Genomic DNA, 17832 nt, shown 5'->3' with positions numbered 1-17832 from the left:
ATGAGAGGCAGTCCATGGATTGTCCTCCCACTCCAGGGTTGGGGGGGGGAAAAAACAAATAAACAAACAAACAAAAAAAACCACCACACACCACATCCACTTGCATTCAACCCCCCCAAAGTCATATTAAAATAAAAAACCTTAACTGCCACATTAGCTGTGCAGTCATTTACTAACAAGTAGTAATGACCAAGGTACACACAGCATTCGTGAAAGTTTATCTCAACTCTTTGTATGCAGTAGGTCACATGATATATTCTTAGACAAGGAACTGTTCAAAATGTCCTATTGCTGCTAATTCAACAGGCATCTGCTAATGAGAAATGTTAATTAGGTATGGCACCTCTGCTATTTTAAATAGAAGTACAGACGGTCGGTTTTATTTATCACACTCATGTGGTCAAGGACAGACATTATGGTGAGCCTACCAATGCATAATATTAACAGTGCCATTCAAGTCATCGTTCAGATGTTAATTAGGTACCAATTTATATTTTCAAGTCCAACATCAATATTAATAGAATGCTGCTTGCAATGTCCCTATAGCCAAATGCTCAGGAGAATTGCATGGATACATAGCTGACCTTTCAAAGTTACTGAGAACATTCTTTGGTCAAACTTTTTTTACCCACTGATGACATCAGCACTGAGGGCCAGTCAAAAGTAGAGAACCACTTTTCTGTCAACAGCACGCTGGTCCTGCTGTGATCAACGCCATGGACGAGGCCTGCTCCAATTAACATCTGGCAGGTCCATGGGATTAGGGAATTTGGAAGCTGTATGACAACTCTGCCCTCTTGTGATACAGTAGGCCTTAAAGGGCTCAGTAAAATCACTGTCACTGAACTGGAGAGACAGGGAGCAATCCAAACCCTAGGCAGACACCGGCTATTGTCTGAACTCCCGGACCTATCAGAAATCCTTGAACAAGAGAATCGCAGCTGAAGGATGACCTTTTCATTCAAAACCGGATTATGAAGATCAGCTGTGCTCTATTCTGCACCAGACAGCAGCCTATTGACCAGGCTGGGAAATGTTATTGGTCTAATCACCCTGTTGTAGAAGAAAAAAAAAAAAAGTTGCCCATGACCATTAATACATTTCCACAAGCGTGAGAAGATTGGCAGGGTAGAGAGTAAGGATTTTGCCCTGCTAGTGCCTTCTCTCCAGCAGCAAAGCTGGCTGCAGAATCTTATGCACAGCTCCATTCCAGGTTGGAGATGCCACTGTTTCACAAGAGAAGGCTTTATTTGCCCCCGACCCATTTCTGTCAGACAAGGGACGGTTCCTGGGCTCTTGGTTTTCAGCAGTGTTGTGTTAGAAGGCTCATGCCACCAACCCACTTGGTTTGAGTTCCACCCCAAATGGAAGGTTGGGGCATTTTCCCTCTCTCTGATTCACTTAGAATTCCCCAGAGAGGTGACCAAGAGTCATCACCACTTATTCAGCCTCACACAGCTAAAGAGCTTTTATTCTGGCATGCAAATTAAGCCCAAGTGCCTGGTATGGAAAGCGCCCAGGGGAGGATACTTCCCTAGTTCTTCTAGGGAATTCTCATATTCACAGCTCTGAAGTGCAGAAGTTGAATCCTGGGCTCCCCGGTTTGCCTAGCACTAGGCACTTCACTGAGGCCTGGTCTACACTACGCATTTAAACTGATTTTAGCAGCGTTAAACCAATTTAACGGTGCACCCATCCGCACTACGAGGCCCTTTATATCGATATAAAGGGCTCTTTAAATTGGTTTCTGTACTCCTCCCCAATGAGAGGAGTAGTGCTAAAATCGGTATTACCATATTGGATTAGGCTTAGGGTATGTCTACATCTACAATTTTGCAGCGCTGGTTGTTACAGCTGTATTAGTACAGCTGTATAGGGCCAGCGCTGCAGAGTGGCCACACTTACAGCAACCAGCGCTGCAAGTGGTGTTAGATGTGGCCACACTGCAGTGCTGTTGGGCGGCTTCAAGGGGGGTTCGGGGAACGCGAGAGCAAACCGGGGAAGGAGACCAGCTTCCCCGCGGTTTGCTCTCGCGTTCCCCGAACCCCCCTGCAAACCGCAGGGAAGGAGACCTGCTTGCTCGGGGAACGCGAGAGCAAACCGCAGGGAAGGAGATCTGCTTGCTCGGGGGTTCGGGGAACGCGAGAGCAAACCGGGGAAGGAGACCTGCTTGATTACCAGAGGCTTCCTCAGGTATGCTGGGATACCTGCTTATTCCACGGAGGTCAAGAAAAGCGCTGGTAAGTGTCTACACTTGATTACCAGCGCTGGATCACCAGCGCTGGATCCTCTACACCCGAGACAAAACGGGAGTACGGCCAGCGCTGCAAACAGGGAGTTGCAGCGCTGGTGATGCCCTGCAGATGTGTACACCTCCTAAGTTGCAGCGCTGTAACCCCCTCACCAGCGCTGCAACTTTGTGATGTAGACAAGCCCTTAGTGTGGCTGCAAATCGACGGTATTGGCCTCCGGGCGGTATCCCACAGTGCACCACTGTAACCACTCTGGACAGCAATCAACTCGGATGCAGTGGCCAGGTAAACAGGAAAAGCCCCGCAAACTTTTGAATTACATTTCCTGTTTGCCCAGCGTGGAGCTCTGATCAGCACGGGTGGCAATGCAGTCCCAAATCCAAAAAGAGCTCCAGCACGGACCGTACGGGAGATACTGGAACTGATTGCTGTATGGGGAGACAAATCTGTTCTATCAGAGCTCCGTTACAGAAGACGAAATGCCAAAGCGTTTAAAAATAGTCTCCAGGCTACACAGTGCTGCGTGACAAGCGTAATGGAAAGCCAAAGAATCAAATGGATGCTCATGGAGGGAGGGAGGGGGTACTGAGGACTCCAGCTATCCCACAGTCCACAGCATTCTCCGAAAACTATTTGCCTTCTTGGCTGAGCTCCCAGTGCCTGTAGGTTCAAACACATTGTCCGGCATGGTTCAGGGTATAGCTCGTCAATTTACTCCCTCCTCCCACCACGTGAAAAAAAAGGGAAAGAAATTGTTTCTTGACTTTTTTCAGTGTCACCCTATGTCTACTGAATGCTGGTGGTAGACGCGATGCTGCAGCAGTGAAGAGCAGTATCCGCTCCTCTCCCCTTCCTGGTGGCAGATAGTACAATATGACTGCTATCTGTCGTCACCATCCGCCCGTGAGTGCTCCTGGCTGGCCTCAGGTGAGGCTGGCCGGGGGCGCCTGGGTAAAAATAGGAATGATTCCTGGTCATTCCCAGTAGATGGTACAGAACGACTGGTAACCGTCCTCATCATAGCAACTGGGGGCTGAGCTCCATCAGCCCCCTCCCTTTCCTGTGTAAAGAAAAGATTCTCACTGCCTGGACTATCATAGCAGCGGGATGCTGGGCTCCTCTCCCCCGCACCGCTTAATGTCCTACCTAAACTATCATAGCAGCGGGAGGCTGCCTCCCCCTCATTTTATCTCACTAACAAGTCAGTGTTTCTTATTCCTGCAGTCTTTATAACTTCATGACACAAATGGAGGGGGGACACTGCCAGGAAGGTTGGCGGAGGAGGGAAGCAAGGGGTGGGGTTGTTGCAGGGGCACCCCCTAGAATGGCATGCAGCTCATCATTTTTGCGGGATTGGACACGGAGCAGCTGTGCTCTCTGATACACTGGTTCTCTAGTACACTTGCCCCATATTCTAGGCAGGAATGACTATTTTTAGAAACCATAAAGGAGGGACTGACTCGGGGAGTCATTCCCAGGTTTGCCTTTGCGCCCTCGGCCGACCTCAGCCAGGGGCACCCATGATAGCAGCAGACGGTACAAAACGACTGATAACCATCTCTGCTATCTTGCAAAAGCAAACGAATGCTGCTGTGTAGCGCTGCAGTAATGCCTCTGTTAGTGGCATCCAGTACACATACAGTGGCAGTAAAAAAAAAAAGAAAGCTGAACGGGCTCCATGGTTGCTGTGCTATGGCATCTGCCAGGGCAATCCAGGGAAAAAGGCCGCGAAATGATTGTCTGCCATTGTTTTCCAGGAGGAAGGAATGACTGACTACATTTACCCAGAACCACCCGCGACAATGATTTTTGCCCCATCAGGCACTGGGGCAAACTCAACCCAGAATTCCAAGGGGCGGGGGAGACTGCGGGAACTATGGGATAGCTACAGAATAGCTACCCACAGTGCAACACTCCAGAAATCGACGCTAGCCTCGGACCATGGATGCACACCACTGAATTAATGTGCTTAGTGTGGCCGCGTGCACTTGACTTTATACAATCTGTTTTACAAAACCGGTTTATGTAAAATCGGAATAATCCTGTACTGTACATGTACCCTGACAGTGAGACAACAAGATTCTTGTCCCTCTTGGAATACGGCTCAAGGAAACAAATTTTGTTGTTATGGGAATCCACATTAAGAGAGATTCCCCAGTCCCTTGTGCCCTTTGCAAGCACATACACCCCAAGTCACAGGGTGCAATCAGAGGCTAACAAGGAAAATTTAGCTGTTAGAACGAGCAGCATCTCACCGCTTACCTGAAGTACACAAGCAGGTTTTGCAGCTTTAGGCTACCTACCCACTATTCAAACCAATGACAAGTTAACCTCTGTGCATCAGCTTTCCTTCTGTCTTCTCTGAAGGAGGCTTTCCCCAGGAGCAATATCTTCTATTCTTGCGTTACAGGAAACACAATCGCAATCACTTAAACCCCCCACTATTTTAAATTGATACTGTCTAGTCAAGGAGAAGGGCTGGCTGAAGAACAAAGAAATAAAACAACCCCCCCTCCCCCCCACTATTTTCAAGGCATTTTCCCTCCTAAGAAAGCGTATGGGAGATAACTTCACCTTTTCATTTATTCACATCTCTAGACGAATCAGTATGATACTAAAGTCCTGAGTCTGGTAGCGTACAAAAGAAAGTGGTGTGGTATATTTCTTACAGAAGCCTGTCTCATTGCAGTACCCAAGGATCCACTAGGGAGCAGTGTGCACCTTCATTTCGGATAGCATTAGTCTACAACATCCCTTTTTAAATGGCTAACGCCATAGTGAGGGTTAAGATTTATTTTTTGTTTTAAACATCCCTCCAAAGTCAGGCTGCAGTATCATTTGGCTGTGCCGAAGGAAGGTGGGTGCCACCGAAATAGTGAGGGGAAACTAGGAAACCCAGAAGTATATATTATACAGACATGTACATGAAGCAAGAGTAGAAAGCATATCCTACCAGTTCAAATGGACAATTTTCTGCAAGAAAGAATGCAGGGAAAAAGAGCCTTGTAATAGAAAAAATAAGGTTTCAAAGACAAATATGCAGCACTATTTCCCCTCTCCCCCTCAAATCCCTCAAAAAAAATTCATGGGTCAAGCCCTCAGATGTCATAAGATTGGCTTTAATATCATGAGATGTTTAAGAGATTACAAATTGTGTTCCTTTTATTTGTCTGCTTTCTGAGCCTTTAGCAGGCACTGGGGTCAAATTGTCAAGCCTGCCTCTAGCCCTCCTGGTTGTAGAAATTTACTTAAACTCGTCCACTCCCACCCCTAGACTCATGCAGTCACATGACTCCAGAAACTGGGTCTTGAAGGGAAAAAAAATTCAAATAGTGGGAGCCTTATGAAAAAAATATGCAAGAGATGCAACCCAATTCAGAGACTTCTTTCATGAGAGGCAAGATAGGCCAGTGGTTAGGGCCCTAACTTAAGACATTGCAGGCCCTGGTTCCAATTCCTTATTCTCTCACAAGTCTTTCCATGTGATTTTGGACAAGCCATTTAGCTTGTGTGTGACCCTTCTACAAAATGGGGCTAATACTCTTTCCCTGCCTCCCATACATTACAGACTAAGAAGCACTTTGAGATCCACCGATGCAAAGTGCAATATAAGAGCCAAGTATTATTACTACTTAAAGTTAAGCCTCACAAGTAGTAAACAGGCCAAATCCCATGGGTTATGATGGGAGGAGGTTAAAGCCACACACACAATAATTGTATCTTCCGATCATTGGGGAAGGGAATATCATCATCATCAACCCCATTTTTTGTGGAACAAGATGAAATCCCAAGAGCTGGAAAGCTGATAGCTCATCCTCAAGACATGGCCACAGGTACAGTGCCAGGGAAAGCCGTTCACATGGGAAACTGCTGAGACAGAGTTCTTCTCTGGGGCATACATTGACTCAGCAGCATTCAGCATGTTCAACGAATTAACTCCCTGCAATTTCACAGCTAAAATCAAGTTTCAATTGTAAGCAATTCAGGCCCAGTGCAAAGCCTTCTTAAGTCAATAGGAATCCTTCCATTGACCTTAGTGGGCTTGGAATCAGGCTCGCTGTTAAGAGCAAGAGAGAGGAACATTTGTTTCTAGTTCTGATTTACATTTGCTCCCCTGCGAGAGTCATTTGGCTATTGGCCAACACACTTCTCTCAACTTGACTGACTAGGCAGCTAGAGCATGGACATTTTCCTGAGAAGTGGACTAATTTTGCATAGAACTTGCCTATATTAAAGCCCTTGATTTGCAAGTCAGCTTTTCCTGATATTTGTCAGTCTGATTTCTCTCTCAGAAATAGCTGCCTGCCAGCCATCTTGGCCCCTTAAAAAAAAAGGGGGGCGGGAGAGAAAGAAAGAAAGAAAGAATGCACACATACAGCCAGAGCAGCTTCATGAATTAGCATAGTCCCAGGTCCGTCAAACTCAATAAGCACTGACTGATGTTGCCTTCCAATTAATATATTTTGTCAGGAAAAAGGAGGAAGATTACAGGACTGCCCAAACACTCAGTATAGCCTGGAGATGTGACTTTCCCCAAAGCTTCTGCTTCATTCTGACGACAGATCTTGGTTCCTTTCTCATACCATCAACTACATGAATTCAGGAAGATGGATGGAAAGTAAAACAAAAATAAAAAAACCAACCACACCATTTAGTTCCATCAAAACATCTTTCCCACAGCAATTACCTGAAAGGCTGGCTAGTGCTTATGGAAAAGACTAAGATCACAGCCCCCCTAAGTCTGTTCAGACCAATCTACTCCTATACATTTGTTTCTGTATTTCACTCGGTTAGTACTCAATCCGGCCCAGGTTAATAATAAATGAAGAAGGGAGACCTGTTTAGTGGTTAGACCCAGATGCTGGAAGTCAGCACGCCTGAGTTCTTTACCTGGTTCTGCTCTTGTTTTCTATGTGACTTGCAAGAGTCGTGCTCTACATTCTTTTTACTCATCCCTAGAATGAGATGTCAGGAGATTAGAGTATTCTGATGAACATTGTGGCGATGCCAAGAGACCAGTGGGGGCTCCATTGTGCTAGACATCATCCTCACATAAAAAAAAAAAAAAGAAGACAGCCCCTGCCCTTGCCCCTCAGCATTTACAGTACGAACTAATGTTTGCAATGAAAGGCATTACAGAAGCATGATGCAGAAGGCATCATCATCCATCAACTGTTCAGCATCATAGAATGGGTGTTGGTTGTCATTCAGTTAGTTCCTACATGAAATTGACAGGGTATCACTTGCAGAGTACTTAGTACTGATTGGGCCATAGAATCAGGGCTACCTTCTCACCCCTAGCTTTGACCCCTTCAGAGCAGGGTTGACAAACAGTATGCTGGCTAGAGGAAGCTTCCATCATCAGCTGCCAGTGCTGTACTGGTTCTGTGGATAAACTGATTGCTTCCCTCAACAAGGATGCCATCCATCATGCAACCTGTCACCCACACTTATTAAAATCAGTTTAGAACCATTAATTGAGGAGGCTTGGTAGTCTCTTTATTTTTCAAAATCAGCAATAGGTTCTCTGAATTGAACAGGCAATGCTGGTTAATAGGAAATGTGATTTCAGCCAAGAGTCTAGAGCTCCTAGTCTACCCCATTTCTGATCTCAAACTGCAATAGATCAGGACTAATCCCATGATGGGGGCTGAGAACTTCATTTCTTTAGCACAAAGCTTTTCTATAACCAAACATGCGATGCAAATAATTTGCCAGGGAGATGATACAGCCACCATCTGGGTGGACACATCAGGGACTGAACCAGGGACCTTCAGAGCTAAAAAGCATAAATTGCTACAGCTTGACATAAAGCTCTGAAGTCTAGGGCTATTACCCCAGAGAGGGGCCTGTAACACATCAGGTATGGCTGCGTGAGTGGAGGTAAACTGGAGTCCTTTAAAAAACACCACCACCACCACCACCCCCACACATTAATAGCAACACTAGTATGAGGAATGGTCAAGCAGCACTGAGCAAATACTTAGTTCCAGATGCTGGCAGCAGTTGGATGTTACCACATTCCATGGCCTGCAGCTCTGATTCTACTTACACCCTCAACCAAAAACACACACAAACCATCTGCCTCATCTTCCTCCAAACTACCCAAGCCCTCATGTGCGTCTTTTACCATTTAACGTCAGCCAAAATGAGGCTACATGGAAATCTCCCTAGGTGTGGCTGCCTTTTCTGAGGCATAGAATTGAATTTGGCCAAGCTGAAAGTAAAGCATTATCTCTTGTCCTGTACCCTCAGAGTCAGGGAGTTTTAAGGCATTTCATTTCATTATTTGGGGGGCCGGGGGGGCAATACCACTGCTGATTTTTGCACACCAATGATGCTTGCAGATGCCCACTATGGGTGCTTGTGATTCATCCCGAGGAAGTTCAGGATTAGATGACATAGACCACTGGTCTGGTACAATCAGTACTTTCTATACTGTTACAATTGGGCCAATAACCACCTTCTGACAATGGCCAATATGTTTCAGTACAAGCCTTAGCTAAATTGATCTAGGTAGTACTGTAATTAGGAAGAGGGCTCCTTTCCCTACCAAAATATTAATTTACACGCTGAAGTGAGACACTGATTACAAGAAGACTAAATTCTGTACCCATTTATATCCTCACAGCCTCCAGCGACTCCAATGGGGGAGCTTGCTGGGAGGTAATCAAGGGCAGAAGTTGGCTCACCAGCTCTTTGCAGAAAACTTGCCCTCATCCCACAGATAAACGATAGCGGTTAGAATAAGGGAATTGGGTGTTAGTAGCAGCAGTACAATGAAAGCTCACTATATCAGCATGCAGACAAATAGAACGTTCCTTACTAGCCGCGCCTGAGCTAGGAGCTATGCAGTAGGTCTGAGAGAGTTATAAAATTCTGTAGAAGGGTAGCAGTTATGCATGCCCACTGATTAAATCCAGAAACCTCCCAAATCACCCAAACAGTTAGCTTGATTGGGGACAGAACTGCAGAAGCCATAACCATAGCCATCAAGATAGGGTCAAGGAAGACACGTGAAGGGATGGGATGAGAACGTTGTGCCTTGCAAACAGTCAAGGTGCAGCTAGCTTACCAAAGGCCATTGCTTTGGCACAGCAAAGACAAAAGCAAAGTCTCTTTTACTAACATGCTCAGCCATACGGGCACGGCATTCAGCTTTGAGCAACAATGAGACCACTGTCCTCCAATTTTCACTGTTTTTCTGCAGACAGATAGTACAGCATCATCCCGAGCTAGCAGGGCTCATATGGAGCGAGTGACTGCTATGCAAAGTGAACACTGGAGACTGTCTTTTAGAGCCATCCATTGAAGACCTCCCAACCTCAGATTCAAGCTGGGGCAACCATGCTGGTAAAGTTACAGCCCCTGTCAAAACTGGTTACACGGGCTTTTTGGGTGCCAAGCATTCCTAGTAAGCCACAGGGCACTGAAACTTAAATGGCCATCAGCAGCTGGGCTGAAGGCTTGCTAGAGAGTGCTGTACTGTCACACAGGCGATCTAAACCTGTGTAATAGCCTTACAGAACCAAACCCTGGCTTTGATTAGACAGGGAAATCACCCCCTTCTCCTTCTGTACCCCCTTCTAGTAGATTGACAGAGTGGACAGGGATCCCAGGGTTAGCTCTGCACCCCCCACCTTGCAGGAAATGAATTGGTATCGCAGCTAGAGTGCAAGTGCAGAAAGTCTGTATAATCTAAGTAGTAAAACATCCAGATAAAAAGATTATACAGCACATTAAAAACATAATTATGGCAAGTCACTTCAGAGCTTGGATGTTAAAGTGACAAGGGTAATATTTTAAGCCTCCAGAAAGAAGAGCCGTCCTTCATTTTTAAAGCTGATGGCTCGTGCAGCATGTGGCTACCATCGTGAAAGGCAGGTGGCAGGGAAAAGTCACGGGAGCCTTTTGGAGAATTCTTTCAACTTCAGTCTGCAAGTTTAGGTCTTACCAACTCTAAGCCCTACTTCTCACCACACCAGGCATTAACAAAAAAGGAGTCTTGCATTATCAAAGCCACAGGGAGTTCAATGCTGAACTTTTCAGTGACTGTTCTGCAGTGTTACAGCAATGGGAATAAGGAAAGTGCCAAGTATTTTAATAGCACTGCACTCAAAGTGCAAGTGAAGCCCACGCTGTGCTTCAGCTCAAACCATAGAGGCTCATGCTTTAGTTCTGGTTCAATTCCCTTTGACTCTTAAGGATGGGCATTTCAAAGTAAGCCAGCCTCTGCCCTTAGGCCCATTACTACAAATGATACACCGCTGTCATTGTCCCAAGAGCAGACACAGGCATACTCCAGACACTGCTTCTACATTCAGTAGCACTGACAAAACTACTCCCTGCTAGAAAAGCAACTTCCAATCAATTCCCCCCAGGTGGTGATAAATTTTTGCCACGCTGCTACCTCTAAACAGCTAATGGGCAGCTTTTCACAAGGAAAAGCCTTGTGTTATTAAGCAACACAATTTAAATCCAGTGCTATTTACACACATTAAAAAAAAAAGAAAAAAAAAAAGGGTCTCCCAGTGGATATCATCTTTTGATATTACAAAGCCCACAAGAGACACACCCTAAAAAAAGAGAGTGATAACCTTGTACACAGACCCCACTCCACCTCAATTAACTCAAGCAGCACGTCAGTTTCCAGGCAGCCAAGAGAAGGTAAAGTTCTCCCTTGGTTAATAAAGCACCACCACCTAACAGTATGTGAGGCACACACATCTCTAGGAGGAATCAGCAGCACAATTCAAATACAAGCCATGGACAAGCATTTAGCAGCCCACCCAGGTCCCTCACAGAACAGGATTAATGAAGCCGTAAAACAAATGAAAACCACAACCAAGAGCACAATTACCTCCTAGTGCCCTCCCTCGGAGGAAGGTCTGCAAGAAGTGCATGCTCTTTTTCTTCAGCCCCAGAGGAGGTAGCAGCATTAGCCAGATGTGATCCACTCTACTGTTACCACCACTCCAGCATCCGTCAAGGCTCCTCAGGCCAGGCTTAATGAAGTGCACCTGGTCTGATCTGCTAATCACTGATGTGGAGACTGGGGCTTCTCTCTCTGCATTCTCTCTCCCTTTCCAAATAAGCAATTAGCATGAATAATTACAGCTCCGATGATAATACCCAGCCACCTTTGAGCGAGAGGAAAAGACTGTAATTAACTCTTTCTTGGGGATCAGTGTGAGGTTGAAATAGCACAGGGTCTATTTAGCTATTTCTGGGGATACCTCCCAGCTGCCAAGATGCTTTGCAAAGAGGGTGGGAATGAAAAGGTCAGGTAGCTGCCAGTTGGAAATCTGTCTGTGAAGCTGGATTTCATGTCTCACTTACCAAACCTGGCATTAGAGGCACGGGCTTACTGAGAAGAAAGCTGCCTTAGTTTTCTCCCTGTGCAATTAGTTGGTAGTGTCTGGAGGAGGGGACGGGTGGGCTCCATCGTATGTTTCAAGCCCCTCACGTAGTGAGAGGCTGCCTACAGCACCACAGGGTGACAAACTGTTGACCATTCAGAACTTTACAGCAGTTACATGCAGAGTCTCCTACTTCAAAAATCAGAGGCCCCTACCATGTGACCTAATGAGAGGCACTGTGAGCAGTAAAGGGTCTATGACACACTTCAGAGCAGTTCTGATTCCATACAGTAGAGGGGAGTGGTGTACATGCATACATCTGTGCACATACTAGCCAGTTCTCTACAATGCCCCTCCGTTACATAGCAGAATTAAGAGCTTGTGGCAACTCCTTCATGAACCTTTCCCTTTATATCATTTTCAGGCACCTCAATTGCACAGTGTATCTTACAATCTCCTCCCCTTTAGAGAATTCCCAACAGGAAAAATCACATCACCAGCCTCTGGTGGATGCTAACTGGTGACTAGACACTAAAGCAGACTTAGCGACACAGATTCTAAGCTGCATTTGAGTTGCAGGCAGCAGGGGTAAAAGTGACAGTATGGGTCCGGGGTGCTGAGCATAACAAGAGAACCTCGAAGGCTATTCTAACTGGCAGGCGGCTGCCCACAGACCTGTTCCAGTGGACTGGAACAGTTGAGTACAGAGGTGGTCTGGCCACACTCCTTCGGGTCAGGAGGTCCAGAGAGAGTGGAATGGAAGAGTTTCCACAACACATGGGAATTTGCTTTACATGAGACAATAATCAAAGTCTTCATCAAGTGGAATGGAGACACTGCATGTGTGTCCTGAACATAACTGATGTTTTCACTGTGTTAATTGAGAGCATTGGAAGTTTTACCAAAGGAACAACCAAAGGCACCAGGATGGAGGATAAACAGCAAATAGTTTATAACAAGGCAATCAAAGTTTGGCACTCCCAAGATCATCATGGATAAGTCCATCCATAACCAGGAACTGTAAAGTAAATGACACCCTTTAGACCTTGATCCAGACAACTGAGTTATGAGGCCTGAATCCGCAGTAAATCCTGCGTCTTACCCCCTGCACCCAGACCTGGCTGCTCTGTCGAAAGCTTGTGAGCACTGTGGCTTTCACATGGGTTATAATTTTTTCAAATGGCTCATTCCTGACAGCTCCATTGTGGATGCATTGCTTGACCTCCAGGCCTACACTTCAGTGTAAATCTGTAAAATCTTTATCTCTGGGGGCCTTTAAGCAGACACAGAGTTCAGAGAAAAATGGGCCTGGTGTGTGTTTTGTATCCCCACTTGGAGGCCAGAGTTTGCTGTTCAAAACTGCTCTATCCGAATGGATAAAGATGCTTACAAAGAAATAGGTGTGTGCACTGGACCTGAGGGGTTGGAACAGAATTGCCTGCTGGCTAAGCATCCTGGGAGTAGAAGCTGAGACCAGCCTGAAAAAAGAATGGGATGCAACTCTAACAGAAATAGTTTATAACAAGGCAATCAAAGTTTGGCATCTATGGCAAAGACAGGCATCTGCCTGATAAACTTCTTTTCTGCTTCTGCTAGCAGTCTAATGCCTACATGCCCCAAGAGTTTGCTCATTAACCCCCCTGAAATACAGGCATCTCAAACACTTTTAAATCTCAGAAGAATCTGGGCTGATTTGGGAGGAAGGTTCAGGTTTGTCCTAACACGTTCATCTGGGCTCATAATTCCTCATCATAGAACTACACTTACTAATGCTTGGGATCTTAGATGCTGTGGTTATTGTTATAAAAGGGGCCACAGCATGTGGTTTGCGTTTGTTTGTCTTGCTTGGGATGACTAGATACCTCACAAGCGGTGGATCAAAGCTATAAGTAATTTGCTAGTTCAAACCAAACCACTGAAGAGCAGCACATTAATTCAGCTCTTTGCCTCTGTGAATTATATTAAGGCTCCACTAGGAGAGGTGAATGGGTTTTGTTTGTTTTTTTTGAGGTTTTCCAAACTGTTTTAACGATTTGTTTCATTGTTAATTGTGGTGACTTGAAATTGACTGGGTTGCAACTGGGTTTGTGCAGCATCAGGGAGTGAGTCTGTGTCCCATAGTAATTCACGGTGTAGGTAACCCTAACTTTTACTGCCTGAGGTTTGTTTTGGTAAATCTAATATATGGTTCTCTTTGGGAAAATGCCTTTATTAAACTGGCACCATGGGACTCTATTGTCTCTTCAAGGGTTTAACTTTGCAGTTTACCGATGGAAGATTTTTTTTCCAGCTGTTTTTCTTTCTGGCTTGTGCATCATGGTCTAGTTATTATATAGTGCTGCCTTGAATGCAGGGGACTGGACTAGATGACTTCTTGAGGTCTCTTCCAGTCCTATACTTGTATGATCATTACGACCAATCATTCATATCATGGGAGTTACCCCACATAGGCAGATCCCTGAGGCTGAGTGGAATCCCACTGAAGTGACTGGAACTCCACAGTGGTGCATGCATCTACCCAAGCAGAAGAGTTTGCAGGATCAAGGCCTCAGGCAGGGCCGGCTCTACTGTTTTCTCCGCCCCAAGCAGCGCGCCGAATTGCCACCGCGGACGGCGGGGGCAGTCCATGCGCTGTTAGGGCAGCACGCGCATTTCCACAGCAACAGCAATTTGGCAGCAACTTTTGTCTTCAGCTGGAAGACAGAAGCTGTGCCGCCGCGGACAGCTGAACATAGAAGCTGCCGCCAAATTGCCACCACCGTGGAAACGCATGTGCCACCCTAACGGCACACGGACTGCCCCTGCTGTCTGCGGCGGCAATTCGGCATGCTGCTTGGGGCCAAAAATGCATAGATTTGCAGATTGCTGCCCCAAGCACCTGCCTGGGATCCTGGTGCTTGGAGCCAGCCCTGGCCTCAGGTCCAATTACAGAAGCATTACCACAGTGCACAGAGGTGTCCACCTCAAGCCTACATTAACTATGCCTCTAAATTATTCAGCTGGGCCAGAGCAGATGATGATAATGCATGAGCCAGAAAGAATTCATCTTGACTTCCAGATTTCAGGCTGAGTTTGCAGCCTGGCAGTTAGATTGCATAAAAAAATCATTTTACTGGCAATGTGGACAAATCCTGGAGAGACCCGTTTTCTTTTTAGAGCAGAACTGCCCTTTAAGGTTCCGATCCTGCAAACACTGAAATCAATGGGATTAGTCATGGTACTAAAGTTAAGCACATATGTAAATATTTGAAGAATTGGGATCTTACAACTCTGCTTAACTGCACACAGGTGCCTCCCATGCATAAGTGTTTGCAGGACTGGGACCTTAAAACTCAAAATATGTTAGGGATGTGAATACTTTCATCCTCTTAATTGTTCTTTTTTCTTTTAAGAACATGGGAGGGAGAAAAACCCAAAGTGCTCTGACAGAACTGTGTCTGGGCTAAGGCCAGATTTAAAATAGACATTCTGTGCAACAGCTTCGTAAGTCCTATTTAGAAAACTGTTAAAAAGCGCACAAATTATTGTCTCCATAAATATTTTATTGCATTTTAATTTGCTTTTGTACATTGTATGGTGCCCTGAGCACTTTGACTTCATAAATGAAAATATTGTTATATTGAGAGACTTTTCAATGTGAAAATTAATGTTTAAATGCTCAGGGGCTTATAAAAATTTCAGTAGTTTTTCTAATCTACTGATGGCACAGATTTCTCAGCTACATACCAGACATTGCTGGTCAATAGTCTACAGAGGAAAAAACATAGCTTCTCCTATTAAGAAGGGGCAGGGTGAAGTCAGCATTCTTATCCCCAACACAAAGTGACCCGCTCAAGGTCCCATGTAGTAGAGCCTTGTAGAAATAGAACTCAGATCTCCCAATGCCTAGTTCTGGGCTGTAACCACTAGACCATACTTCCACTTTTACAAAACTTCCCTTGTGACTAGGATACTGAAACCTTCTGCTGCCCTCTTGCAGCACTACCCAAAGCACTACTGATAGGCTGTAGCAAGAAGTTGCAATGAGAATAGCAGATAAAAAGCCTGGGGTGGGGAGGCGGAGGGGGAAGGGGACGGGGAAATCAATCCCTTAAGAAAATGTGGCTAATTTATTCCTAATTATTGGGTTGTTACTAAATGCAAAAGCTGTATAGATGTGGAAGTGTTATGTTGCATACACACAATAAGTGCAACTCCATTGAAGTCAGTAGAGTTGTGCCCACTTACATGAAGGCTCAATTTGGCAGGTGTGCGTGCACACACATACACAATGTATGAAACTCACATGCTCTAGTACATACCTATAGCATCTAAATTCGTCTATTGCTGTTTGACACTTGAGCATCGACAGATTGACACAAAAAGAATAGAGAGACTCACATACGTTCTAATAGAATCATAGACTTTAAGGTCAGAAGGGACCATTATGGTCATCTAATCTGACCTCCTGCACAATGCAGGCCACAGAATCTCACCCATCCACTTCAATAACAAACCCCTAACCTACATCTGAGTTATTGAAGTCCTCAAAAATCATGGTTTAAATATTTCAAGGTGCAGAGAATCTTTCAGCAAGTGACCCGTGCCCCATGCTGCAGAGGAAGGCAAAAAAACCTCAGGGCTTCTGCCAATCTGCCCTGGAGGAAAATTCCTTCCCGATCCCAAATATGGCAATCAGTTAAACCCCGAGCATGTGGGCAAGACTCACCAGCCAGACACCCAGGAAAGAATTCTCTGTAGTAACTCAGATCCCATCCCATAAACAAGCCATTGGGCATATTTACCACTAGTAGTCGAAGAAGAATTAATTGCCAAAATTAGGCTATCCCATCATACCATCTCCTCCATAAGCTAATCAAGCTTAGTCTTGAAGCCAGATATGTCTTTTGCCTCCACTATTCCCCTCGGAAGGCTGTTCCAGAACTTCACTCCTCTGATGGTTAGAAACCTTCATCTAATTTCAAGTGTAAATTTCCTGATGGCCAGTTTATATCCATTTGTTCTTGTGTCCACATTGGTACTGAGCTTAAATAATTCCTTTCCCTCCCTGGTATGTATTCCTCTGATATATTTATAGAGAGCAATCATATCTCCTCTCAGCCTTCTTTTGGTTAGGCTAAACAAGCCAAGCTCTTTGAGTCTCCTTTCATAAGACAGGTTTTCCATTCCTCAGATCTTCCTAGTAGCCCTTCTCTGAACCTGTTCCAGTGTAAATTCATCCTTCTTAAACATGGGAGACCAGAACTGCACACAGTATTCCAGATGAGGTCTCACCAGTGCCTTGAGGTCTCACCATGCCTTGCCCAGACATGCCCACACTCATGTGCAGACATACCTCGAATTAATATGCAAATTAGACACAATTAACTCAGGCCTAAACAGAGACTGGGAATGGTTGGGTCATTACACTAATTGAATCTATTTCCCTATGTTAAGTTCTCCTCACACCTTCTATGGGTCATCTCAATTATCACTTCAAAAGTTTTTTTTCTCCTGCTGATGATACCTCATCTCAATTGATTAGACTCTTCCTGTTGGTATGCATACTTCCACCATTTCATGTTCTCTGTATGTATAAATATCTCCTGTCTGTGTGTTCCATTCTATGCATCCGAAGAAGTGAGCTGTAGCCCACAAAAGCTCATGCTGAAATAAATTTGTTAATCTCTAAGGTGCCACAAGTACTCCTGCTCTTTTTGCGGATACAGACTAACATGGGTGCTACTCTGAAGCCTGATAAAGATCACTTGCACATGTGCACTCGTGAAGCAAAATAAGAAAAAAAAATGCTGGAGACGCTACAAGGAAAAGAGTACAGACACTTGAACTGAAAGCCGTTCAAAATGTATCTGAAATAGCAACAACAACAAAAAAAGTGTGGGGAGGTGGTGGTTGACATGTCTGGCTTTTGGAATAAAGTCACTTATCTGACAACGTATCCTCTTGTCTGTGGTTCGCGTGCCAGACTACATTTGGAGTCAGAGCAGACACTATCTAATGTTTCTGCGGCATGCAAGTCCACCTCGTAGTGAAAAAGATGACATTGCTACTGATAGAGAACTCAGGGACCGAACTCTCCAGCGCGCGCGCCACAAACTTTATTATGTGCATTAGTTGGAACTGATTGACGCCTTCAGCTGCCTGGGAGTAAAGAAAGGCTACAAGAGCCAACAGCATCACAGGGTTGAGCAAAGCAATGAAGCCAGTCAAGGATGGGGGAG

At 45.2% G+C, this 17832-nt stretch overlaps 1 protein-coding gene across 3 annotated transcripts in view; it reads right to left on the bottom strand.

Moving 5' to 3' along the window:
* GRIP2 (glutamate receptor interacting protein 2) overlaps nucleotides 1-17832 on the bottom strand; it is a 504924-nt gene that overhangs the window by 170819 nt on the left and 316273 nt on the right. The window contains exon 1 of one of the 3 annotated variants that reach the window (XM_050958361.1): nucleotides 11113-11209. The exons of the other annotated variants lie outside the window; for them this stretch is intronic. Coding sequence (XP_050814318.1) covers nucleotides 11113-11191 — 79 coding nt within the window. The 5' untranslated portion in view covers nucleotides 11192-11209. Of the gene's footprint in view, nucleotides 1-11112; nucleotides 11210-17832 lie in introns of those variants that run through there. 3 annotated transcript variants of the gene reach the window in all.

Source organism: Gopherus flavomarginatus, chromosome 6 (assembly GCF_025201925.1).
Source record: "Gopherus flavomarginatus isolate rGopFla2 chromosome 6, rGopFla2.mat.asm, whole genome shotgun sequence".
Lineage (NCBI taxonomy): Eukaryota > Metazoa > Chordata > Testudines > Testudinidae > Gopherus > Gopherus flavomarginatus.
Note: the sequence above shows the minus strand (reverse complement) of the source record. Positions and strands in the feature narration are given on the sequence as shown.